The sequence below is a fragment of the Seriola lalandi genome, unplaced genomic scaffold (genome assembly GCF_002814215.2).
Source record: "Seriola lalandi dorsalis isolate HSWRI2012SDOR001 ecotype SW California unplaced genomic scaffold, Sedor1 jcf7180002054474, whole genome shotgun sequence".
Taxonomy (NCBI): Eukaryota; Metazoa; Chordata; class Actinopteri; order Carangiformes; family Carangidae; genus Seriola; species Seriola lalandi.
Window position 1 is genome coordinate 1,726,654 of NW_019525027.1, and position 25,628 is coordinate 1,752,281.

The following is a 25,628-nucleotide window of genomic DNA, read 5'->3' on the forward strand; positions in this document are numbered from 1 at the left end:
CCCACCCCCCAGCCAAGTTAGTATAACAGGGCCTCTTGTTACAGGCCAGATACAATAGTAACAGGAAAATGCTAGTCCACGGTCACTGGACCATTTAGATTTGTAACTTGGAAAAACATATGCAGTAGTACAATTGAAAACCATCTTCATGACAAAATGTCAGAAAATGGATTCCAAGTTTAAAAGCAGTGCTGGGAGCAGCTGTGCCACTGTAATTGACATTGCCTCCTCAAATTTTAGTGCCGGACAAATTTAGCACAGGTCTCAGCCTGGACTCAATATAGCTTCAGGTTTAGTGCTGACTCAGAAATGCCATCTCGTCCTGACACTAAACTGACACAGACACTTAAAGAGACCTTGTTCGTTTGCCAGAACTCACCTCTCTGTTATTCACTTGGACTGGAGAAGTTAGTGGTGGTTCTGCACCCTGTCAGTGCTGCTGATGAAACATCACGAGAGAAAAAGACAGATATGGAGAACTGGATGGTTCATATTTTATTCATTCAGCAAAGTGTTCAATATTCTTTGAAGTGTGAATCTTAGTTCGTTTCTTCATCTTGTTCAACAATTCTTCAATCAGATATTTTCTCCCAGAGCCAGGTATTGAGTTGGCAGTGATTTGATACCCAGCCCTAGTGAGTCAAATTGAAGTAAATAGAATCTAAATGTACAAGAATCAGCCTGTGAAATCACAAAGACGTGTAAGTCTTCCAATCATAGAATGTAAACTGACCGCAGGTTGCTGAAAACCCAAAATTTACACAGAAAATACTGAGGACATGACCCTGGTGTCCTCAGTGGTAGTTGTGTTTACAGATATTTGAGCTTGGGAGGGATGTGCGCGCTCCAAATAACTTACCAGTAACAAGTATGTATCAAGTATACTTGATGATAGTATCCTGGAGGTGTCCTCAACTGTAACTACTCCTGAGGTCCCAAATGTGATGAAGGGGTGATATGTCTAGCTGGATAAATTAATTATTAATTTATGTGCTTTAGAGAAAGTTCCACACACCTCCTCTGCCCCCCCCCCCCAAGGCCTTACATGTGGCAAGAGAGAGGAAAAGAGAAAAATAAAGGGGGCTGCAGTTGGTTCAGCGCTTAAAGAGGAACACTACGTTGACAAGTGGGACAACAAAAGTTAGAAAACCCACGGACATGAACCTACATTCCCGAACAAATTGCTTCTCCAGTACCTTCTACTGACTGATGAGGTGAAGCTGTCACTCAGGCAGACCAGACACTGTATGGGCTACGGACTAAGGCACTAATAATAAACACTACAGACTTGACTGATGAGCAGTGGACCCCACCCCAACCCACTCACACGTAAAATACAATGCCAGAAAACACTTGTGAATTCAGTCTGTCTTTAGCTGTTTGCTATGGTATACTGTCTGTCTGTCTGTCTGTCTGTCTGTGGAGGTCAGAATCACTCATTGCATCCTTAAAAGTTTGACTCTCGTCGCTGTATAAACAAAGAGATGAAAGTGAAGCGCGAAGCCATGCATTTTCACAGAAGGACCTAATCTTACAATATACTGTCCTTTTTAATAATGAAACACAGCCCGTATAGTATAGTAAGACAAGGGAACCAAACGCACTACAATCAAACTCATTAAACAAAAAGGTTCGTCTATTGCAGCAAGTATAAGTAGTATATTCAGTAACACACAGAGCACCCTTCAATTCAGAGACTGACGGACAGAAAAGAGAGGAGAAAGATTGAACTGCAGTGATCAGTGTTGCAGTCACTTCACTTTCAATTCACTTATTTTAACCTCAATTCTCACAAGACTGTATTTGTTAGAATTAGCTTATTGCTAAGGTATTTTCAGATGCATCCTGAATTTACGGAATTGGAGGTGAACTGACTCTAATCAATCCCTGGCAGTGATTGAGTATTGCTGGAAAAAATTATAGGAGTCTGTAATCACTTTGTAACAACGGGAGAGAAAATAATCAATGGAGGGGCCAAAGTGTGTATCTGCTGGGAGCAGTCACCATCAGACGAAGCACACAGCACATAGAAGCGGCACTGCATGGCATTCAACTGATTCAAGAGGTCTGAGGTATTTACAGGTATTCTTAATTTGCATGATGTTGTAGCCAATTATTCTAAACACATACTCCATCCTTAAAAATAAAATAAGCACTCAATTATACAATATACTCTCCTACATTATTACTTTGAGTTTGCAAGGTGTAAGGGAAACCAATACTGCCCCCTTAAGCACCAACCACATTATTGCATCATGATCAAATTGTGGTTATACTGTTTGTCTCACTACCTGACATGAGACGGAATTTTAAAAAAAGATTTGGGATTTGGGAAGATATATCTGACTGGAAGACACATACCTGGGAGCCTACGGTGGCTTCCAGGTGTGTGTCTTCCCCTGTGGAGAAGCATTCACATGGTAACGTAATTTGGCTGCACACGATGACATCGACTGTATATTCACGGGCGTAGACAAAACATGTAGAATTTGTTGCATCTTTAAAAAAAAAAAGAAAAAAAAAAAGACATTGTGCATGTAGACCCCATCAATATCGGCATAAAATGACAAGTAAGAAAGATGAGATGCTTATATCGCTGTCCACATTAACGGACGATTCCCAAAAACAACTCTCCAGTATTGAAATTTACAGTATGGTCCAGAAAACACCAATATGCTAAATCCTTCCTTCCTTCATATTAGGGTTAATGACCACTTAGTTAAAGTCTAGACGGACCACAGTCATGTGATTTACATGGTTTAAACAGATATTAAGGTGCCAAATTGGAGCATAAAGGCCAACATTCATACAATATCAGAGTACCGAGCTGAAATCTCCTTGCTCTGTGAGTGATGTTGCAGTTAAACGGCTGCTATATGAAATTAACGGCAATACAATCAATTCTTCATCTTAAAAGTTTATGAACTAGAGCTGAAAATTGTAAAACAAAATACAGAAACTGTAGCTTATGGACGAACATGAGAGTGTATGAGCTGTACCGTCCTCAGCATGTCACATTCTGGTTCAGGTTACATCAGTCAAAGTAGTTATGCTATACATGAGGACAAAAAAAGCAGTTCTTCAGGCTAAATCACCACAATCTTTATGTTGCTTTCAGAAAGTAGTCAGTTCCACACAGTAGTATTTCAAACTTGCTAGTTGCTGACTTTAAGATCTTCCCCGTGTGATGTGGACTCCGTCAACGGTGTTCACTGCAGACCTGGGCTTCACTGGTTTGTTAAAATCAGTCACAACATATCTGAAGTCGCTGTAGGCCACATACCTGTTCAAGCGTGCCATGAAAAAGGACGCAAATCTGCACACAAACACATATGTGCTCTTCACACTGCTTCAAGAGTGTGCAGCAGTGACGGTGAGTTTGAATAGTTAGTTGTTGTCCTCTCGCAGTTCGCTGGGCAGGAACTTGTACTGCTGCTGCCTGATCTGAGCCAGCTTCTTCCTGGCTTCTTCCAGCTCTCTCTCCTTCCTCAGCATCTCCTCCTGGGCTGCGATAATCTGGACGGAAACACAAACAATGTAGCAATTTTAGATAGCGAATGAAGATGAAATTTTCCAAAACTCATTCATTCCACTTTTTAGTCCGCTTATGGTGAATATCATCATTTCTCAATGCCTCCTTTATGGTTGGTGTGTCTGTTATTTTCAATCATCGTGCACAGTACTATATTTATAACTTTACACAGAATCGCATGTTTTCAAAGTCACAGTTTCCCAGTCGGGTTAGGAAGGTAAAAATTATCATTATGAGAAATGGTCGACACAGGAAGGCACGCGTGGCTGTAGATGGTAAAGATGGTGGTTAATAAGATTGAAATTGACTTGTGCTTCCGGTTTTACGCCTGATAAAACACCAGCACTAACCTCCCTACTTAGACAAGAGAGGGTCGTCATAATATTTAATCCTGCCCGACATTCTTACCTGTGCGATTCCACCCACAAACTTTGTCTTGACCACCACATTGTCTTCATCTGATTTGTCAAATGCTGCCTTCTGGGCTGCCCGCACCAAGTTGTCTGATGCCTTCTTCACAGCATTCCCAGCAATCTATGGGGGTGAGGGGGGAGAGCCATTGAGAAAGACAGCTAATAGCAGCATGAAAAAGCAAATACGACTTTAGATGATTATTATATGGTTAGATGATTATTAATGAAGTTGTGCAGCTATGTAAAAGATTGTAGTAAAAGCTAGTGAACATGGGCATTTCTATATGAGGGAGGATCCAACAAACAAAACTGTGGTCTAGTTTGGACTGTGTCTTAATGGTACCTGAAGTCTCCTCATGGCCTCTGAGTCCTGGTCTGCCTTCACCTTACAGGCCACCAGCAGCTGGGCAGTGGAGGCCGCCACCTGTTTGGCTGAAGAGATGAGCTTCTCTTCGCTGGCGTGGCCCTGAACTGAGGCGTTGGCTGCCTCGCAAAGGTTGCTGGTCGCTGCTGCTACCATACGTGCCTGGGAGAGAAAATTAGAGTCGTTTCGTTTGCAAAAATTGCACCTCAGACTGTAACCCGCATTAAACGGTCCTTGATACTTACAGCAGAGATGAGTCCCTGGGACCACTGCCCATCGTCCACAGCATTAGCAGGGATGGAGCCCACTTTGCCCTGAGCCACCAGCTCTCTCTGGGCAGCTGAGGCTGATTTGACCAAAGCACTGGTGGCTGCAGCGATGGACTTGGCTGCCTCCAGGATCTGCTCCTCAAAGTTCAGCGTCTCATCTGCTTGCTGAGGGAGGAGAAGACCAATAAGTCAGGTGAGGTGGGGTCCTTCACTAGGCTAAAGTTTGTACCTGTCAGTGGTACTAGTATTTAAAGCCCAACACCAAGTTCAATCACTCCTAAACACGACCCTGGTCGACTCAATCTACAGTATTTGTCACTGTCACCACAGTCCAATAAACTTTGAATTTATTACTCAAATTTCTTTTGCATTGAAAGGAAAATAATTTGATTCACCACTTCTCATTGACACATTTTTAAATGGGACTTCGTTTGTGGTGGAAAAAGTTACAACTTAGTGACTAACAGAGAAACAAATATAACTCCCAAAAACCTGACACAGCCAGAGACAAAGCATCTTATTAAACTGCAACAGCTGATGAGGAGCTAGATGCAACTGAAGAAGAAACAACACGCTGCATGAAGATTATCTGTCAGTGTTACACATCCAGTCATACTCAAGTCAGCTAGTTTAAAACACACACACACACGCATACGCACGCACGCACGCACGCACGCACGCACGCACGCACGCACGCACGCACGCACGCACGCACGCACGCACACACACACACACACACACACACACACACACAGAGGCACGCACGCTCTCTTTCATGCACAAGCACATTCACACCACAAGTCTGTAGACAGAGCGGGACACTGTAGCAATATGTTTGATATATAGTTGGGACTGAATAACAACCTAATATATCAAACATATCAGACAGAGCCCTGCAGAGAAGGCCTCCGGTGGTGGGGGCAGGCAGGGAGGGAAGGGGGGGGGGGTTAACTGGGAGCCAGAGGAGATATACTGGGACAGGCTTTAGCTAGAACTAGCACAGATGGATAGATGATCAAAGAAGGAGGAGGAGGAAACATGGCAAATGTGTTGTATGGAAGATGGGGATATGGCTGAGGATAATACACAGTTGAGGAGGTGGGTTTTCAGTGAGTTTTCACCTGAACAATCAACTACAGTGATACAAATCAAAAAGGTAAAACTTGGACATGGATAGCCAATGAAGTGGGTAAAATGTGAGTGACTGAGGATGTGACCATAAATCAAGGATAAAGAACAATTGGTGGGAATATGTAAACAGGGAGGAGACAGCACAAGACACAGAGCATCCTTTCTGTGAATGTCACGACAAAATGTGTCATTTTGTTGCTGTGAAATGACACGAACTCCCAATATTAACACTGGTACTAAATATAAACCATAAAAAACAACTGAGAGGTTTACACACAGGCAGAGGGCATCAATACAGGTGTACAAGTTGTGATTCAAGGCTTAGCTACAGAGGACATTTGTCTAACATGCACTGCTGTATAAACTGTACAGTTCAAAGACATCTGAGCAAAAAAATCTAAAAAGCACAAAAACTGTTTGAATGGCTTATCCTTTGAAGTGTATTGTTAATATACAATAAATATTATATTAATTCAGTCATTCATTGCCACGTGCAACAAAATAAACATATCTAATATATCTAATAATGTAAATGTAATATATACACAGACATCAAGTGCTTTTATGTTTGTTACTTTAAGTAGATTTGGCAGATAATACCTCTGTTACGTTTACTTGACTGAACGTTTGCATGCAGGACTTTTATTTATATTTTTTACATTGCTGCAATGGTACTTTTACTTAAGTACTTTATTTCCACTGGAAATAAACAGTATATAAAGCAGTTAAAATAAGCTCTGTACATTAAAAACAATAACTCCCTAATTAAATATATAATAATATAACACTTTAATGGAGATCATCTTGGAAAATTAGTGCTTATACTTTGTAGAATTTAAGTATATTTTGCTACTTTACCATCTACTTTTACCACTCTTACTTATGTAAAATTTTGAATGCAGGCCTTTTACTTGAGTAATTGTAATTGAGTATTTCTACATGGTGATCTTACTACTTTTACAAAAGTATCTGATTACTTCCTCTACCACTGCCTCACAGGAAGTCATAACTTCCTGTGATACAGGGTTTCATTATTTTCTTCTTTAGTCTGAAACAGAATTAAGTATCATACTGTCTTTATCTCACTGCAACTCTTTTAGGAACAACGGTATGGTGACATAATTATCTCCTCTTTCATGTCTCCATACACTGTTAAAGTCCCACAGTGAGTTATAAAGTCATGTAGCCACCCACCTTGGGCTTGGCTCGGGGTTTGAGCTGCTCCAGCTTCTTAGCTGCTGCTTCGATGGATGCCGCCGCTCCGAGCAGCTCCGTTTCTGCAATCACCGTCGGGTCCTCGGGGTCCACCCACTCTGAACCTGAGGCACGCATGCACACGTGAAATTAAGATTAAGATTCAAATGTGAAAATGGGATTTAAAAAAAATAATACTTCACAAGGCAGGGTGTCAGCAGAACATGCCTCGCAACAACAACGTGATCACACAGAAAAAAAAAAGTGCCACATATCACCACATCCCATGCATAGCTGATGGAGGCAACAAACTGCCACTCACTGCAATGAAGATGGAGTGATTTATTTCAAATGAGATTGCACATAAAACAAAGCATGATAGATGGAGCTGGCTGTATGTACGCGAGAAGCCTGAGAGCAGCTGAATTTCACAATGAGATTACATGAATCAGTGTTAGCGCTGAGGAGAGAAGGTGTTGAACAGCTCACAACTGGTGAAATCAGTCACAGTACAGAAAATAGTGCTAACTTACCTCCATCTGTGGCAAGAGAAGGGGGACAGGAATATTACCAAAAGTTTGTTTAAAGGAATGTTTCTCTGTTATATGGGAAATTAAAAATGTATTCTTGTATAGATGCAGCAGTCTCCTACTGGGGATTATAAACAATGAGAGATTTTGTTGGAAGCTTCATTAGTAAATGAATAAAAAAGTTAACACTTACTGCTGTAGATTTGAGTTCATCACATATCATACTGTAAAAGGAGCGAGTGTGTGAAGTGTGGTGTCACTGTATGTATGTGTGTGTGTGTACCTTTCATGGCCTCAGCGGTTTGGATGAGCTCTGTGACGGCTCCTGCCACCCGTTTGGAGCAAGCCGCCAGCTGCTGCTTCTGCTCTCCAGTGGGCCTCTGCAGGACCTACACACACACACACACACACACACACACACACACACACACACACACACACACACACATTAAACAGACACTTTTGTGCTTGAAAAATGCTGCACAACTGAGACAACATTCTTTTGGTTGTTTTTCACTGAATTAATGAGAATCATGGGGATTATGGCATTACAAAAAAAAAATTATTTTAGACACATCCAAATTAAATTACATCTTTAAACTCTGCCAGACCCCACACAAACAGAGAGAATATTTCAAACCCAACAAACTTTGTTAAAATTAATGTCCCAGAATTTCCCAAGATAATAAATGTGTCAGGCTGAATTAAAGAGAAACATGTCTGAAATTATTCATGGTATCTTGTGTTACAATATTTCATTATGCGAATGGCACAATCAACTTTAAAGTTTACTACTATCTATTTCATACGGCGTGTATTTTCAAGTTTTTTATAAATTTGAAACTATTATAGGAGCATAACCGATGCATCACAAACATTTATCATCTCACATGTGAATTCTAGCGAAAAACAGGAACAAGAAAAATCTCTCTAAACTGACACAATGTTCAACCTACCAGTAGAACTTGTTCCAGCAGATCGATGTATCCAGTTGTACACTCTGATCCGTACATCAGTGCTCTGTTTTTCACCTCCTCATTGACCTCAGGATGGTAGGCTGCTTGCTGAAAGACAGAAACACATGAATTAACAGAATTATTAATCTTTACTTTTATTAGTTACAAGTCATGAAGACACAATGAGAGAAATGGTCCAAATTTAAGCTCTGGTTTGATTTTTTTTTTTTTAGCGAATAGCCGAGGTGAGTAGCCCATTCTGTCTTACATACATACATACATACATACATAAATACATACAGTACGTTAAACATCATGTAACAACATTAGGACATTTGACATTTATTCACTTTTCTGTTGCTAAGGTAAAACAAGAACCTTGCAGGTGTTGAGCATGTCTGAAATGGCTTTGCGGCTGAGGTTGGCCGTATGGATGATGTCCTCCTGCCGGGCAGAGTTCCCCGCAGCCACTGCTTTAGCTGTTGCCATGGTGATGCCCTTAGTCATGCGAATGAATTCCTCAGGTGTGGTCGTCTTGTTGGGAGCATCCTTGGACTGAAACAGCTGTGGGAGACAAAGACGGTGGTGCGTCATTTGACAGGCAGTAGACAAATGTGATTGGGCGATAGACAAAAGCTGCATCTCCTCAGTGTAACAAAACTAACTGTGTCAGCCCCTTAATGTTTTCATTAATTTCCAAAATATCAGTTAAATCAAAGACATAAATCAGCATTAATCCATCGTAATCCTTGTGATACTGGTGATGTAATTTATGCACATCCTTAGCCCTCCACCTGTCCTCACCGCCATTTCCTGTTTGATGCACTCGATCGTGGCCTCCAGGGCTCTAGTGCCCCGAGTGGCCTCGTCTTCCACCGCCTTGACCGTCTTCAGCAGGGACGTCACGTTGGTCACCATCACCTGGCAGAAAGAGTACAGGATATACAACGTGAAAAAAAAAAAAAAAAAAAAAAAAAAAAAAACTGATGAGATGTGCGCGATCATCCACACAAGTGTTTTTAGACAGCAACAGGGCGGGGCCACTAAAACATTTACAAATCAAAACATTTTAAAATCATCAACTTAACCCAAAAGTTAGATCAACACATGTTAATTCCCTGAGAGTTTGCTTTTGCTGGAGCATAAAGGGCCACAGAGGATTGTTAAGGATGTGACCAGTTGCTATGGTGTTTAACTGTACGATTTGTTACCATGTCAACCATCCCCTTGGCATTTATACTTACTACCATGACAATGTTAACAACTAAGGAGTGGTATCATGCATTTTATGAATCAAAATCAATAGAGAAACTGTTAATGGATAAAGTAGACAGGTGGGAATGTCTGTTTTAAACACAGGCCTGAGGACACTGGAAAAAAATCCTATGTTAATCCAATACTGACTTCCTGTTCATTATTTTTGCTGCAATAACCAAACGGCCTAACACATTCAGAGATATTGACGGGAAAGCAAGCTCAGTATTAATGTTATAGCAGAATCTCTGAGCATTAGAGCATTACACAGGACTTTTTCAGGGTGTACTACATCAAACTGACAGATAGGGGGCACACAGCAACCACGCAGAAAAACCCACAGACATCAAGACTTGAGGCTAAAATGTTACAAATGGTTTACAAGATGTGTTTTACCTCATGCTCTAAAATTGTATGTGAGGCATGTAGTTATTATCTGAAAGACTCCATGACTCACTGTGTGCTGCCGCAGACTGTGAAACTGACTTTTATTCTTTTTCACTTCACAGCTTGAGGTGATAATGAGCAGTCGACAGTGTCATGTTCACATTATGAACTGTGTTTTTATGTGTTGGAGAAAAAGCATTCAGCTGATTTATCTGGGTTAGAACTATCTCAGTTTCCTGTTATCCTGAACGTTTAGTGGCTATTTACATTACCGAGTTTATTTAACTGGTGTGAACAGGGTTTTTTTGATGACAGGAGGGGTGCTGTAGCTGATTAATGACCCTGCCTGAGGAAGAGGAGGATGTCTGCTACACTTACATATAGCACGTGGGAATATATATTTTCATTTGGAATTTTTAATAGACCTTTTTCAATTCAGTGGCAACAGAAAATAGGACTATTTTCATTATTGAGAAAATGAAAATAACACTGTTGCTGCCCAACGGAGAACAAATTAAACAAATTAGAAGAAGTGATTCGATTTCTTAGATGAATAAAATACCAAGAAACTCCAACATTCTTTAAAAAGACATGTGCACCACATTAAACTGTATTCAGGCCCACTGGAGGCCTTTAAATTAGATGACATAGTTTTGCGAATTGCAGACTCCCTGATCCCCTCACCTTGGCAGCGCTCTTCAGCTGGTACATAGATGGATCATCTGCTGCTTTGCCAGCGGCGCACTTGGTGGCACTAATGAGCTCAGCCAGCGCCTTGGCCACATCTTTGACAGCATTTATCAGAACCACCTAGAGAAAGGACACGCAAAGAGACGCCGATTTATCACTGCACATTCTGGAAAAGAGACAAATCTCTGAAAGGTTACGGCCATTCACGGCTCATTCTTCCATAATTTCTTGTGATAACAGGCGCAGTGAATATAGGACAGATCGAAAAGAGAGGGAAGAAAAATGGGACCGGCTAACCTGCGTCTCAGGGTCGTCCGAGCCAATGCTGGCAGCTCCCAGTTTGACCACATCTGTGAGCTGGGTAATGGTTTTGGCAGAAGACTGGGCGGCCTGCGCCAACTTGTCCTGACCGGAAGCTGCACCGGACACCAGCATCTTTGTGTCCTCGACCAGAGCTTTGGCCGTCTTCAAAATGTTTTCCCTGAGAGAGAAAACAAGGGTGCAGAAAAAGAAGGAAGAGAGGAAGACAAAAGTGTTGGACATTCCTTCATTGGCTGAAGCTGTGATCTACTGTAGACGTCTTACTGCAGCAGAAACTAGAATTACTGCCTGCCGTAATTCTCCCACTGCAGGAAATCTTGCAATCTGCCCTTCTGATCCTGAGTTACACCGTTCGATAATGGCCAGAAGACATTTGTGTGAAATTAGCATATGAATTCTTGAGTTATCGCCGAAAAAGTGTTCTGTGAGGTCATAGTGACCTTGACATTTGACCGCCATGTCCCGATGAAGGATAACGCGAAAACATAATGCCTCTGGCCACAGCTGTTGCCGGCATGGAGGCACAATAAAATGTAAATGTGTTTGAATTATACACATCGTGAAATGATGCACACTGGCACACTTCTCTTTTCATATCAAAGGCATTTGTACATCAAAGCTTGTGCAAACACAAGGAGGATAGGTGAGGTTATGTAATGAGTTGCAGGTTAATTTTTTTTCTAAAACTGACAAGGGAAAATTGTAGGAAGCTCCTGCAAATTTTGATTTTTTGAGGCTGCTGAATGACGTTAATTGGGATAAAAAGTGATTCCATTCCCTTTCATCCTGCCCTGACAGCGCTTCTTTACATTTGCGCTTTCATGATTTCTTCAGTGAGGTACAGTACCATTTCACTAACAATTACCCGTAAGGATCTACGTTAATGATTTCTGGTCATAGCAGCATGTAATGTGCCAAGTCTTGTCTTGGATCATTAGACATAGTGTCTCTTTGAACTCAATTCATTCAAAAAGAACGAGGCCAAGTTTAACTCAACTCAAACACTAGATTCGGAAAAGTGTGGAATCTCATAGAATATAACCACAATAATTTCTAACTTCTAAATCCTTTGCTGTTTTTTTTGGGAGTTCTGCCTCCGAGTGGAGTCTTTAGTCGAAGAGCGAGGACAGTAAGAGATGTGACACTTCCTCCATTTTCAAACCCTGAGGGTAATTTGTGGTTTCTACCTCCAGAGATTTCCTTCCTCTGTTCACCAGTTAATATGTCATCCTGTCAGTTTTGGAGGAAAAATAACTGGAGGGCGGATTTGAGACTCCAGTCGGGTCTTGTAAGAGTAGACTCAGTGATATCTTGCACAGTTGTATATGTAAACAGAAACATAAAATCAAGCAGCTCTCACCTGTGGTCAGCGAAGGACTCATCATTCTCTGCGTTGAGTGTGCCGGCAGAGGCAAACATGATGGTGGTGTCCAGATCGGCGATGATGCCAGACACTGCGCTGGCAGCTGTGATGCAAGCCTGTGTGCCCTTGTTGCCCGCCTGGAGGGCTGAGAGCACCAAGGACACCTGGAGACACAAACAGACATGACAGCGTATGAACAGACAGGTGAGGATGTGCAGATATGGAGATGAACACACCTTTATTGGCGGTCAAAACAGAGCAGGAAAAAGCAGCAGAATCTGATGAATACTTTCATCTTGCATCTTCTTTGTGATATGCTTGGAAAATGATAAACAATGCATTCCATTGAGAAGCCCGGCACACTGGTCCCAAGAGGATTCAAAAAACTGCTGTAACAGCAAAATACCACGCCGGTGCAGAGCAACGCACAACATCAGTCACTCAGTGAAATGAGCACATGTCAAACTGGTTTCGACTCAATTTGTTTTCCTCGCAGATGCCTGAGAGGCAGCAGAAATTGATCAACTGACGTTTCTGGACTCTCACTGCTACACAAAAAAAAGAGAATTGACACTCAAAACAGAACAAGCCTGATATGTTACACAGAGAAAACCTGCTCCCTTCTTGTTATAAAGATGTTCAGCATAGGAATAACTCCAACTATTGCCTTGAGAGAAATTTTTGTTTGCTTTCACAGACTTTGCGATGTTGCCGGACTGACTGGATATGATCTGTGCAATACTTAAGCATGAATTATTAAAACAGACTGTAGAATAATGTATTTTCCCTTTGATGCATAAACATGCCCATGGCAAAGGCTTTCTTCCAAAATGCTTTAATAAATAGTGCTCTAATTCCATATAAATTAATTATAGCACCATAACCATCTTATACTGTTGATACAATGAGAGCAGAGTCATTGTTGTAAACTACACAGCTTGAAAATGGGTCTTTATTATTCCAGTGAACAACACTTTGGTGTGGATCCTATGAGGCTGAGCAGGAAAACCTCCAGCCCTGAGTGATTTGGTATTAACATGATTAATCAAATGTAATCAATGATCAATAATCGATGTGATGATGCTTTGGTGTGGATCAGCAGATGACAACGCAATTTGTGTGACAGACATAGTAGAAGATAATAGAGTTAGTGTAGTTAAAAATAAATAAATTAGACATGACTAAGACAACTGTGTAAATTTCCTAAAAATAAAAGACAACAAAATTCAGAGCCAGATCTCTGATGATAGAATCATACCTTCTCTGTGACTGCACGGGCACATTCAATGAGCTCTCGTTTGGTGAAGCCGTCAGAGGGGGTGATCTGCAGAGCTCCAGCCTTCTGGACCAGGAAGATGCAGCCGTGCCCGAGCTCCTGCACTCGAGTCTTGATCTGGAAACCGATCTGGATAACACAGAACACAGCCATAACTAAATAAAATCATGTCCTGTAAAAGTGTATGCAGAAAATGTTTCTCCACTCCACCATGACATCATTTTCTACATGCGTGCAGCTGTATGTAGTGCTCTAAAAAAAGAAAATAAAAAGTGCAGTGAAAAGGATACAACATAGCAGAGCTGTATAATGGGTCAGATGATCTATCTTTGAGTGACACCCAGGTCCTCCTCACCTCCTCTGGCTCAGCTGTGTGAGCAGCCAGTCGACCCTGAACAGCCAGCTGGCTGTAGTCCACAGTCACCTGAGAGGCCAGCCCTCCCAGCTCGTCTGGACACGTCACCGATTTTGTCATCTGAGGGATAAAACCACCCCGACTGTCAATCCAAACACTCAGATTCACTTTAAGGCTCGTTGTTTGCGAATTCTGGAAGCATTTTTTGTCCCGGTGTATAGACACATTTTGGTAGTCCTCAACAAATAATGCACTTTGCTACAAAACAAGCAAATGTGTTTCTTTGTAAGACACAATGTGCATAAAAACTAATTCAAGAATCCAGAAGTAAATTCACACATCCTGCTTATTGTTTAAATGACTTTTACCACACACATGGAGTCAAAGTAGGGTGAGGTGAGAGGTCACTGCTTAATCCTAAATGTGGATCTAACTGGTTATGCTATGGTGAAGTCACGTTGAGAAACTGATCTCTTATTAGGCAGGTGGTGGCTACTTAATATTTTACATATAGATGGTGAATTAGCACCAAACAACAGGCAAATGATTCAGGCCTTTACACTTCCACAAGCCAGTGTGGCAAATAAAACAGAACATGAAAATATGGTTTATCATACACAGGTTGGATTATACATGACAATTCTGAAAAAAAATGTGAAATATATCCAATGAATAAACATATCCTAAACGGTTCAACAGTGTAAACAGTTATTTTGAAGATTTACCATTTCCTGAGCAGTGACCGCAATACCCTTAGAGTACTTCACCATACTGGTCTGGTAATCCACAAACGAGCCCTCAGGTTCAGGCGGTGTACCTTCATCCAGCTAAAGAAAGACACAAAAACACACACAATTAAAACAGCACAGCAATTCTCATTTTATGCGTGATTGGTTTGTCCTTCACAAAAAGGTATAAACATCTTCAAACGTGAAGACAATCAATCATTGACTTTTTTAGCTGCAGTGACATGTTAAATCTAATCTACCCTTCAATTATAGTTTATCTGCCAGGTGTGCAGGCATCAATTGAACCAACGTTAATGCAATTTTATATTCAAATAAACACTCAGCGTGAATGCTAAACACTCATTATAAATTATCCACCAAATCCACTCTATAATTACAGCTTCGAACTAGCATCAACTACAAAAACGTCTGATCACCAGCTTGAAGTGCATACATTATTTTTTGAGCATTTCGACTAAATTAGACTGTGCTCAACACATCCGAGTGCCGTGGCAACGCTGAGGACATGAGAGAGATGACGACGTGGGAAAAAAGGTTGCTGGTACTGAAAAGAGTCTGTGATATCGCAAGTACATGATGTTTGCTTCGCCTGCTGAGTAAAATGACACTTTGGAATCTGCGGTCTTGACTAAGGGACTAACAGTTCAGCAGAGAAAGGCCTTTAAGGCACCTCTGCTCGAACCACAGTGACCATTATGTCGATGGCTTGAAGAGGATTATCTCTTATAAATCAGCTACTAACATGTGCACACTGAGTGACACACACACACACACACACACACACACACACACACACACACACACACACACACACACACCTACGTGCACATCGTGCAGTCCCACAGTGAACCGCTTTCATTAATTATTCATGACATGCAACACAAACTTGGTGCAGAGATGCCGCTCCCTCTGGTGACCCACACCTGAGGCACTTTTTCACCTTTGCGATAATTCTCACCAAGGAAGGCGACGAGGGATGTAATTAGTTAACGCCATTCTGTGTCTGTACCTGAGATAAAAGGCTTATTCTTGCTCCGCGCCTTATGTGTTTGCCAATAGTCTGACTGTTAATTGGAAACACACTGGCTGAGAGAGGCTGTGTTGATGGTCAGCTTTCCTCTGCTTCGGTGCCTTGTGATTTGTATTAATATGTTAATCAGTGACTTTTAATGGTGCTTAGGAGACACCAAGGTTGTAATCAAGATGTCGCACACTGCAACAGGATATGATGGATCAAAAAAGAAGAAAAATGGGACTCTTGATTAGAAAATTACGATCGCTTGTATAAATCCTGGAACATCCTGGATAAAGATGAAAAACATTTGCCTCCCTGCCAGTTTTCCTGTGCTCACTGTCAACTTTCAAACAATTTATCCTTCTTGTTTTCTTCCCAGTGATTTGCCTTCTGCCACTGTAGCCCTTCTCAAAACAAGATCTTTTTCTGCTATACACTTTACCTAGATTTTGCTAATTATGATGAACACTTGACTCAACAGGGGGGTCTTGATCACGTTCGTATAAAGGTGAATGATAGTATTATGAGATTCGCAGCTGTTCTGTCTTGTAACATAAATGTATACAGAATAGAGCTGTCTGTCAATCAATCAATCAATCAATCAATCAATCAATCAATCAATCAATCAATCAATCAATCAATCAATCAATCATCAATCACCAACTGGTGCTGGGTCATATGTCAGTGAAAGAAAAACCCAGTAAACATTTACCAAGAGTAAACTAGGCATTGAATAATCATCAGCTGTGAACAGACGAGTTATAGTTGGGCGCGTGGTCAGGATGCCTTATGAATACTTTCATCTGGAAATTTTTAGTGGTGCCCACCTGGGAGGAGACCCTGGAGCAGGGCTCAGAATACACTGGACGGATTATTTTTATCCTGCCTGTGCTGGGAACACCCCCAGGAAAATATAGATAACATGGCTGAGGAAAGGATGTCATGACTACTGCGATTAGCTACAGAGAAAAGGGGTCGGTGTCGTCTGTCTGCAGCTGCACTAAAATCTTAGTCGAGAACCAGAGAGGCAAAGTTTAATCAACCTTTCACAGTCTAAGCAAAAAGGGCAAATTAAAATTGTGTGGATACTGTGCGTTCTGACCATGATTTGTTTACTCTGCACACAAGCATCAAACATCCTGTGAGTCACCTTGGCCATAGCATCTGCAATGGACTCCACCATTCCTCCCACCATTCCCACTTCACTGGCAGCCTCATTCAGCGTCATCATGATATCATCAACCGCCTCCTTCATGAGCTGGGCTGCCTCTGCTATGGCATCGTGGGTATGGGATGCCTGTGAAGTATGACACAGCACAGCACGAGCACACATCATATATTTGCAAATGTATGGCATAAATACATGTGTTCCTGCATATAAAGCATCACCTACTATACTGCACATGCACAGTTTGGGATCTTAAAGTTATAGTGAGTGACTGTCTAGATAATCCTTGAAAGTGCGGAGCAGTAGTGAAGCACAAACAAAGACCTTACAGCACAAAATGGTCATACCTTTGGGTTTCCTCCACCCTCCTTGGCGGCATAAAGCATCTGCAGGGCAGACTCAGCCAGGGTCTTAGTTTGGTCCAGGAACGTCATCTGCTGCTGATGGTCGTTCAGCTTGGAAGCCACACCCACGGAGGCCTTGATCAGTGGTTCAAAGTAACCAGCCAGTTGGGTCACCTGAGGCAAAGAGAGAAAGTTTTTAATGAGTTCTGTGAGGGAAAAAAAAAAAAAAGGTACAAGATTGTGTGCTTTCCCATATGACATATAACTAAATGTCACATTATTCACATGAACAGGCAGAGTTATAAAACTGGAAAAGTCAGATGAGGATACAGAGAACAAAGGTAACTCGGGGCACAGGTAACTCGGAGTGAGTCTGATGATATCGAAAAGACACCATTTAGATTTATCTACTGTGCCATCTGAACAATGCATAATTTATGTGACACAGAAAAGAAAAAACCTACATTACATTCTTAGATATTGATATAAAACGCTGCGATAATTACCCTAATATTATTTTTGTTCATATCGTCCACTGCTAACCTAAGTAAATACGAAATACTGTCATCACTGAATATTGCTGCTAGAAGTATCAGTAGGTTGCTCCACAGTTACAGCATTAAAGTGAAGTAATTAACTCCCTGCCCTATATACCTTGTGTCCTAGTTGGGAAGCTTCGCCTCTGGCAGCGGTGGAAATGGGGTCAATTAGGTGGCCAATTTCCTGCACAGTGGACGTCAGCTGCTCTTGTAGCGCCTAAAGAGAGGAAATAAAAAGAAATTAGTTTTTGTGTTGCTTTTTATGAGAGACAGAGGTGTATTTAAATAAGTCAAGTTAAATGAAACCCGCTAAAGAGCTACTCCAGGTTCTCCTACGTGAGCTTAAGGTCTTCAGTGCAAGTGCCCAAAACTGCTCTATGACCAGTTCTGCATTAAAATATGCAAAATCTGAGGACTGGTTTTTATTGTTGCATCTCAACTGTAGATCTGCCACAGGACAGAGCAGGTAATATTATGAATAATATAATATTATAATATAATGAATTACACTGGATAAAGTGTTTTTAAAATGATATCAAATCCCTGAGCTGTTTGTGACCTACAATGGACAGAGACCTAATTAAAACCACCAATAATAGATCTATAATTTCAAAGGTAGTCACAAGACCATGTCAAAATCTAGTATATGTCTGGACCATGTTTTGTCAATGTGTGAAATTGACTGTTGTGGAACTGCTGTAAAAAACTGACATTGTCGTTTCATATTTATATTCTCTAGTGTGAGCTGCCTTATATCTGTTTGCTTCTCTCCTACTCTCTGTGCTCACATATACAGTATTTTAATGCAGCCAATTTCCCAATAAAACTGTTCTCATTTACATGTTTTTCTGTTTCTGTTGCCAGACAATGGAACAAATTTAAAATACAAAGAGTAGGAGAGAGGGCTGAAACTGGCTGAAAGCAAAAACGAAACGATGATGACAGTGGTTCCACAAGTTTTCAACTATGTCCTCAATTTCGCACATCGGCCATACACGGTTCAGCCATGTACAAGGTTTTCATCTCATCTTGTTTGAAAATAAGTCTCTAAATCTAGCTGTAAACATCCCCTAATAGAAAGTGTTTGCACCAATTCATTTGGAAAGAGTAACGGCCAATGGGGAAACTCCAGCTCACGTGGCAATCAGCTGACCAATGGTGGAACTTAGAACACTCAACTATGATCACTCAATCAGTCAGTCAGTCAGTCACTCAGACCTTCACGATTATAGGGACGACCCTGCTGTTGCACTTCACCCAGTTAGAGATAGAGATAAACCACCAGACAAGGACAAGCAGAAATACAAACAGAGAAAGTTACACGCAGTAGAAAGTAGAAAATGTTGAATAATTTTCTAATGGTTGCTTACTTCCAGTGAGATGTCATCCCTGCTGGGTAGGTTCTGGCTGACTGCTGCCAGAGAGGCCTGCTCAATGTCCCGGATACATTTGTTGATGTTATCAATTGAGAAGTCGCACTCCCGCTGGCCTGGGGCCTTGTCCCTGAGAGTAAAATGGGAGCAGGGAAAGAAGAGAAACAGAAAGCAGTAAAATGGTTGGAAACCAAAATGAGAGTAAAGTTGAAGGATGATGTATAGAGGGGGATGAAAGACATAGAAGGTAGAAATAACAGTACACACAGGAAGAGAGAAAAGAAGTAGAAATGTTAACATAACTAACATTAACACAGACAGGTTACAGGATGTCTCTATAACATCTTTCCTACATCTCAGTGCTGCTCAGGTCACATCTGTTGAACTGTGGCCTGCAGGGTCTCGACACTACAGAGCGATGTCAAGCCAGGCAGCCAAATTAGCTGTGAAGCCTCTGAGTGCTCTGGTGCAGTGGCAGAATAAGTTTAGTTAAACTCATACACTGGAACGCTGGAAAGGAAAACTACAATAAAACTTCACCTTTGTGAGTAATGAGACTAACACAGTTATGAGGTCGGCTTCTGCAGGGCAGAGTCCATTCCTATTTGTGTTCAATGGCAACGCAGCGTATCACTGAATACTATTAAAAGGCCCAGGCCAAACTCCCAGTGTTCAATTTGCAGTCTTCAAAGGAAGACTGTGATAAGAGCATCAGAGTTGAAGGAGATGCTAAGTCGGCTGCATGTGAATGCTAATGTGCAGATGTTCTGAGCCAAGCAGGAACCTTAAAATTCAGCATGTTTGACACATTTGAAATTAGTTCCTCGTGGGCATCAGGTTTGTTCTGATCAAGGTCAGGTATAAAAGGTGTGAAAGAAAAGATTAAAAATGTAAGCTGGGAAGGTATAAGAACAAGCACCTGTCACACCATAGTACAGAGCTTTGAAATCATTTCTCAAGGACGCTGAATTAGTCCAATGCTGTATTACGGAGAAAATTCTACTAAAAACTGCTCCTTTTAAGCCGTTCAGATACTGTATTTTGTCAGCTTTCCCCTTCTTTTGTGTCCCATTTATTTTATCTGAAGAAATGCTCGTTCACTAACCGGATGGCTGTGATGAGACTCTTGATGGAGTCGGAGACGGTACGAGAGTGACCGGCCAGAACAGACCAGGTGGGCGGGTCTTTGGGGTTGATAACCAATGAGCGTGCAGTCTTGAGCAGGTGGGTGGAGCTGTCAAGCATGGAGCATGCTGACTGGAGGATGGGCTCCTGTGCTGCAGAGCCCTACAGAGAAACAGAGAAAGTGAATTTAAACCAGAATGTGGACATATATGCACGTATTACAACATCCCTTCTTCGCAGCATATGCCACACTTTTCTATAAGACCTGTATTGACCTAATAATACATGTAATAGCTGTCCATGAATACTACTAACACCATTATTCTCATGGCCATACCTCGCTGCTGATTTGAGCGGGGATGCTGGCAAACTCTGGGTTGGAAGCAAATGTTGTCAGGTTTTCCACAGCCTCGATTAGCGGAGCTGTGGCGACTCGACACCTGTTCCTGTTCTCGTCCGAGAAATCTCCATCCAAAGCCTACAGAGGGAGAGGGAGGGGGCAGAAAACTCATCCGATTAAACTTGAGCACCTATTAAGTTTTCTAACCGGAGAGTCAAGAAACAAATCCTTGGCAGAAGTTTGATAGAAATGAAACAAATATGAGCCTAAATGAATCACAAATGCTTCAGAATCCACTCAACAGAGGATTCATCAGAATTATCCCACATCAATCACAAAGGACAATACTATCAAAGTTAAATCAATATCCCTACTGTGGCCAATTGGGGGACAGAGCCAAGCGACAAAGAAATCCTACCTTGATGGTTTTGACCAAGTTGGCGGTGCTGTTTGCCACCTCTTTGGCAGACTGGACAAAGTGCCTCTTGGCAACTGGGTTGGTTGTTTTGGAGGAAGCCAGACGGCAGGCGTTGCACAGTGCTGAGGTGTGCTTAGCAACAATGGTGGCTGCAGAGAGCACCTGTGTGAACATCAAAATGTTAAAATGAAGAATTGAGAATATATCTCAGAGTTAAAATAGTCTATTAGCAGATGACGACGCAGTCATCAAGTACTCACTCCTTGTGTCATGCCCCACGAATAAAAACACACAGGAGCTGAAAACTGATTTATGTCAGAGCACTTGTGGGGGCCTTATAATTACTGTCAGTCTCAAAGGATGTTGTTGAGGAAAATAAGGTGATAATGAGGTAAATATCAGACTTTCACACCTGGAGCGAAGGCGTCTGGCCACAAAATAATTAGACACATTTTTATCAGGTGTTTGTACAGAATATAATACGATTTAGAGAAAGAAGAAGACTGTCAACTTCAAGCCATCTATTTTTGTAGAAAATTCAGTGACTGTTCAGACTGTTGTGAGGCTGAGTACTTCTACATTTTCTTTCTGCTATTCTATTAAACACAAGAAACTGGCTTCATTTAAACATATAAATGGAAGATGATCTGTGTTAATAGTGTCAAGGATTCAGGGATATTTTTATTCATGTTCAACATAACATAATCTGTGAGCAATAAAACAAATAACGGCAGCCACATACAACCGCTCAAGATTGAACTCTCATCTGCAGAAAAGCTAAGACATGTTCGATCAATGTTGCAAAACCCTTACCATGCTATAATGCACATTTAACAATACAGAGAATATAATAGGTGCACGTACCTGGGAGGGACTGCTGTCTGGGTCCACAAGATTCTGACAGGCCATCTGGATTGCCTGGTTGGCTTTGGCAAACTGGATGGGATCCACCAAACCCTGGTGCCCTGCCTGACTGTTGGGGTCAGAAACACCCACCAAGTAGGAGGCCTGGGCAGAAATAACACTTGTCGTCAGCATACACCAGCATCAGTCCTACCAGCAAAAAAGCAATATGAACCACTCAGTAGCTCCAATACAATATTTCTCCACTGGTTCTTCACTGTACCTGTCCTGCAGCTTCAGTGAGGCCGCACAAGGCCTTCGAGGCTGATCCCACACAGTCTCCGAATGCAGGCACATCTCCAGTCTTGCAGTTCTGAGAAATACCTGCCATGGACTCTCCAAGGACCTGGACAGAGCGCCAGCAGAAGAGAAGAAAGGGAGAAATACTTTAGATGCTAAGCTGTGTGTGTGTGTGTGTGTATGTGTGTGTGTGTGTAAATCACTCAGCTGTTTGATCTAAAGGCATACCTTGGAGTTCTCCATCACACTCTCAATGCAGTCAAAGTAGGAGAGGTCACTGATTGGCTCATTGGGGTTGTCCAGCATTCCTCTGACAGCCTGAGAGATAAGTGTGCAGAAGGCGTTTCAGATGAGTATTTCTCAGGTCATTTATTTTCACAAAATCCTCTATGGTTAGCGCCAGAGAGATCCGTACAGCAATCATTATTCCTCTTTTGGATGCTACACAGATAGTCTGTGGTCAATAAACACAAATTAAACATTATCAAGATTAAACAAGGATATTAAACCAATCATTTGTTGATATGATTTTTGAATGTTTCTGAATGATTGCTGTTCAACTACAAAGTGATTAAGTTTTGTTTACCTCCAACTCCCTGAGAGCGTTGTCACACTCCTTCTGTCCAGGAGCCTGCTGTGTACACAGCGTGATCAGCTGGTTTATGCTGTCAGTCACTGCTCTGAAACAAAACAAAACAAAACAAAAATAAATAAATAAATAAATAAATAAATAAATAAATAAATAAATAAATAAATAAATAAATAAATAAATAAATAAATATATATCACTCCCTAGTCCTTGAAGGTGTATGGCAATAGTTGGCTTTGACATGTGTGAAAACATTTACTGAAGGTTTTTGTGTGTTACTAACAAAGCCTGTATATACATCTTGTGTTCGTGTGCAAGCTTATGCAGTTCATCACCAATAGATGTTGGGGATTTTTTTTTTTTGCTTCTATTTTTATTAATTCCATATAAATTTGGCAGCTGCAATCAGCACCATTGAAGCCTTTTATGACCAAGTTATGACTTTCATGGTGGGCAGACGTCTGAACGCATTTTGCTGATAACTTGGCATTCCTAACAAAACGCACTTGCCTTGATGGATGATATTACCACGGTTCAATATGCTGCATGAGTCACTTATTGCTTAGTGGTTTTAAAAACAACAGTTTAAAACACTGGAAGGGTTTTCAGACTGATGGGAGGTAGGGGGAGACCATATTCCATATTCTAATATTCAATGCAATCACACTGTATTGTAGACTATAACATATATTCAGTTGACAGTTTATTATTATTCAGTTGGCATCGAAACTGTTTTAGAGATTGAACTTCATGATCATTTGGTTGGTGCTGTGGAATTGTGTTGTGTTTCATGGACAGGTATTTCTATTATTTTGTCCATTTATATCAATGGAGGGTAGGTTAAAATAAAAGAAACACGTCTTTGCATGATGTTATAATTTTGGAGGATGTAGTTTGTGGTGCTCTTGAATTGTATAATACAGTTGAATCAACACCTCCCTAAAACAATTTCAACAAAAGCTGAACATTATAAGATTCATAAAGGAGAATGTCAGAAATGTTGATTTAGACTGCGTTAGTTTTACCTAGGTGTTCCTGATAAACTGTGTATACACTGTGGACAAAAGCACAAAGAATCACAATGCGTAGGTCTGTGCAGTGGTGAGTTGTGGTACCTTGCAGCAGCAGCTAGCAGGTTCTTGGCATTTGCTGCTGCAGGGTCTACAGACAGACTCTTAGCAGCCAGCAGCAGCTTGCTGGAAGCCATGGAGATGTTCTTCAGGTTCCCGATCACCTGCACCTGGTCATCCTTTTTCTGGAATGATGCAAAAATCAGAACATTATATCATCATCAAACACACATTGAGGCTTGAAAATGATGTGCAACAAGACAAACCTGAGTGTGGCCAGCCATCTCGATACCAGCATCCAGGAACTCATCGAAGTCTTGACTGAAATTTCCAGAGGCCACTGCCAGCTGGCTGCTGGAGCCTCTGGAGGCGTGGACTACCTCGCCTGCTGACTGATTCAGGTCTGCTGCCGTTTGGTTCAGCTCACTCTGGGCCTCCTGAAATGACTTGGAGGCTGGAGGGATCTGCACAGAGGACATAGAGAAGAATTTTATGATGAAAGATGACAGAAGAATTATCACATGTCATATCAGAACAACAACTAATATTAAGTGTAGCTTGAACTTATATGAATATCCAAAGTCCAAACTCACAGTCTCAATCAGTAGCTTCTTGCTGGCCTCCCCGATGCTTTTCAGAGCCATGTCCACATCCTTCTGGCCAGGCAGACAGTTGACGCAGTTATTCAGGGAATGAGACACGGCCTTGGCCACCTGTAACACAGCACAGTAGGTTCACAGTAGACTGGGTTAGAAGGTGCCCGCTATACGCAAGGTTTAGAGGTGACCACGCTGAGCTAGAAATCCAAATTTAAAATGCTAATGATCAAAGCAGTCGTGCAGAATAACTGATGTCACTATATTGCAAAAGTTTTTTAATATATAAATATCAATCAGTATATCGGTGCGTTCTGTTTATTTGTGCAGAAGCCCATGACAACATGAAAATGACCTCAGTGAGGCAAGCTCACTGAGATGCAATCAAGAGCAGGTAAGTTCTTAACTCAATTTTGTTTTCCAAACCAATTTGAAATAATCAAGCAGTATTATATTTGAGTCTTCTTTTTCAAGATGAAAAAAGAGCCTCATTTGTGTTTTTGTGATCCCCTTAATAATTTCTTCACATTGCTTATCTCTTTCTCAGATTAAATCGAAGGCAACTGGACTTGTATTTGTCTGTGGAAGACGTTTCGCCTCTTATCCAAGCGGCTTCATCAGTTCTTATGTATTGGTCTCTCTAGTCCGCACTAGTCTGACCAAGAAAGTGGAGTAGGACCCAGGTATTTAACCTCTTGTGGGTGGGTCCACCAAGGTACCTGTGAAAGTACTGGTTTCACCTGACCATTGTTGTGGTCTCATGTGGACGACCGTCGTTAGGGTCAGGTGACCCTGTTGTTATCCCGTGTGAACGACAGTCGTTAGGGTCAAGTGAGCCCCTGGTGGATGACGATCGTTGAGAGTCGTCTGAGGTAATTGTTGACTCTCCTGGGTACCGATGAAAGGGCGACATTGTAGATGGGGGATAGATGGTGTCGCAGACCCCCTCCCCTGTTTAGCGATGGCCTCTCCACTTTTACATAGATGGCTTCCTTGACTCCCCTTTCAAACCATCTGTCCTCCCTGTCCAAGATTTCGACATTGCTGTCTTCAAAGGAGTGTGCCTTTTCCTTTAGGTGGGAGTAGACAGCTGAGACAGGGCCTGAAGAGTTTGCCCTTCTGTG

General features: G+C 41.6%; 1 protein-coding gene across 2 annotated transcripts in view; it reads right to left on the minus strand.

Annotated features, from left to right (window-relative positions):
* Positions 1-1,531: 1,531 nt before the first annotated feature.
* Positions 1,532-25,628, minus strand: part of tln2a (talin 2a) — a 93,289-nt gene continuing 69,192 nt past the window's right edge. For both annotated transcript variants that reach the window (XM_023411936.2, XM_087175540.1), the window contains exons 30-58: positions 24,502-24,621; positions 24,175-24,372; positions 23,954-24,093; positions 22,836-22,929; positions 22,478-22,567; positions 22,233-22,355; positions 21,971-22,114; positions 21,107-21,268; positions 20,686-20,826; positions 20,329-20,510; positions 19,221-19,353; positions 17,966-18,067; positions 17,315-17,485; positions 16,950-17,096; positions 14,761-14,862; positions 14,036-14,155; positions 13,663-13,809; positions 12,402-12,568; positions 11,018-11,201; positions 10,715-10,840; positions 9,194-9,310; positions 8,768-8,953; positions 8,390-8,497; positions 7,717-7,822; positions 6,904-7,028; positions 4,555-4,743; positions 4,289-4,471; positions 3,941-4,066; positions 1,532-3,516 (exon numbers count right to left, since the gene is read on the minus strand). In XM_023411936.2, the coding sequence (XP_023267704.1) occupies positions 3,388-3,516; positions 3,941-4,066; positions 4,289-4,471; positions 4,555-4,743; positions 6,904-7,028; positions 7,717-7,822; positions 8,390-8,497; positions 8,768-8,953; positions 9,194-9,310; positions 10,715-10,840; positions 11,018-11,201; positions 12,402-12,568; positions 13,663-13,809; positions 14,036-14,155; positions 14,761-14,862; positions 16,950-17,096; positions 17,315-17,485; positions 17,966-18,067; positions 19,221-19,353; positions 20,329-20,510; positions 20,686-20,826; positions 21,107-21,268; positions 21,971-22,114; positions 22,233-22,355; positions 22,478-22,567; positions 22,836-22,929; positions 23,954-24,093; positions 24,175-24,372; positions 24,502-24,621 (4,062 nt within the window). In that variant the 3' untranslated portion in view covers positions 1,532-3,387. The remainder of the gene's footprint in view (positions 3,517-3,940; positions 4,067-4,288; positions 4,472-4,554; positions 4,744-6,903; positions 7,029-7,716; positions 7,823-8,389; positions 8,498-8,767; positions 8,954-9,193; positions 9,311-10,714; positions 10,841-11,017; positions 11,202-12,401; positions 12,569-13,662; positions 13,810-14,035; positions 14,156-14,760; positions 14,863-16,949; positions 17,097-17,314; positions 17,486-17,965; positions 18,068-19,220; positions 19,354-20,328; positions 20,511-20,685; positions 20,827-21,106; positions 21,269-21,970; positions 22,115-22,232; positions 22,356-22,477; positions 22,568-22,835; positions 22,930-23,953; positions 24,094-24,174; positions 24,373-24,501; positions 24,622-25,628) is intronic.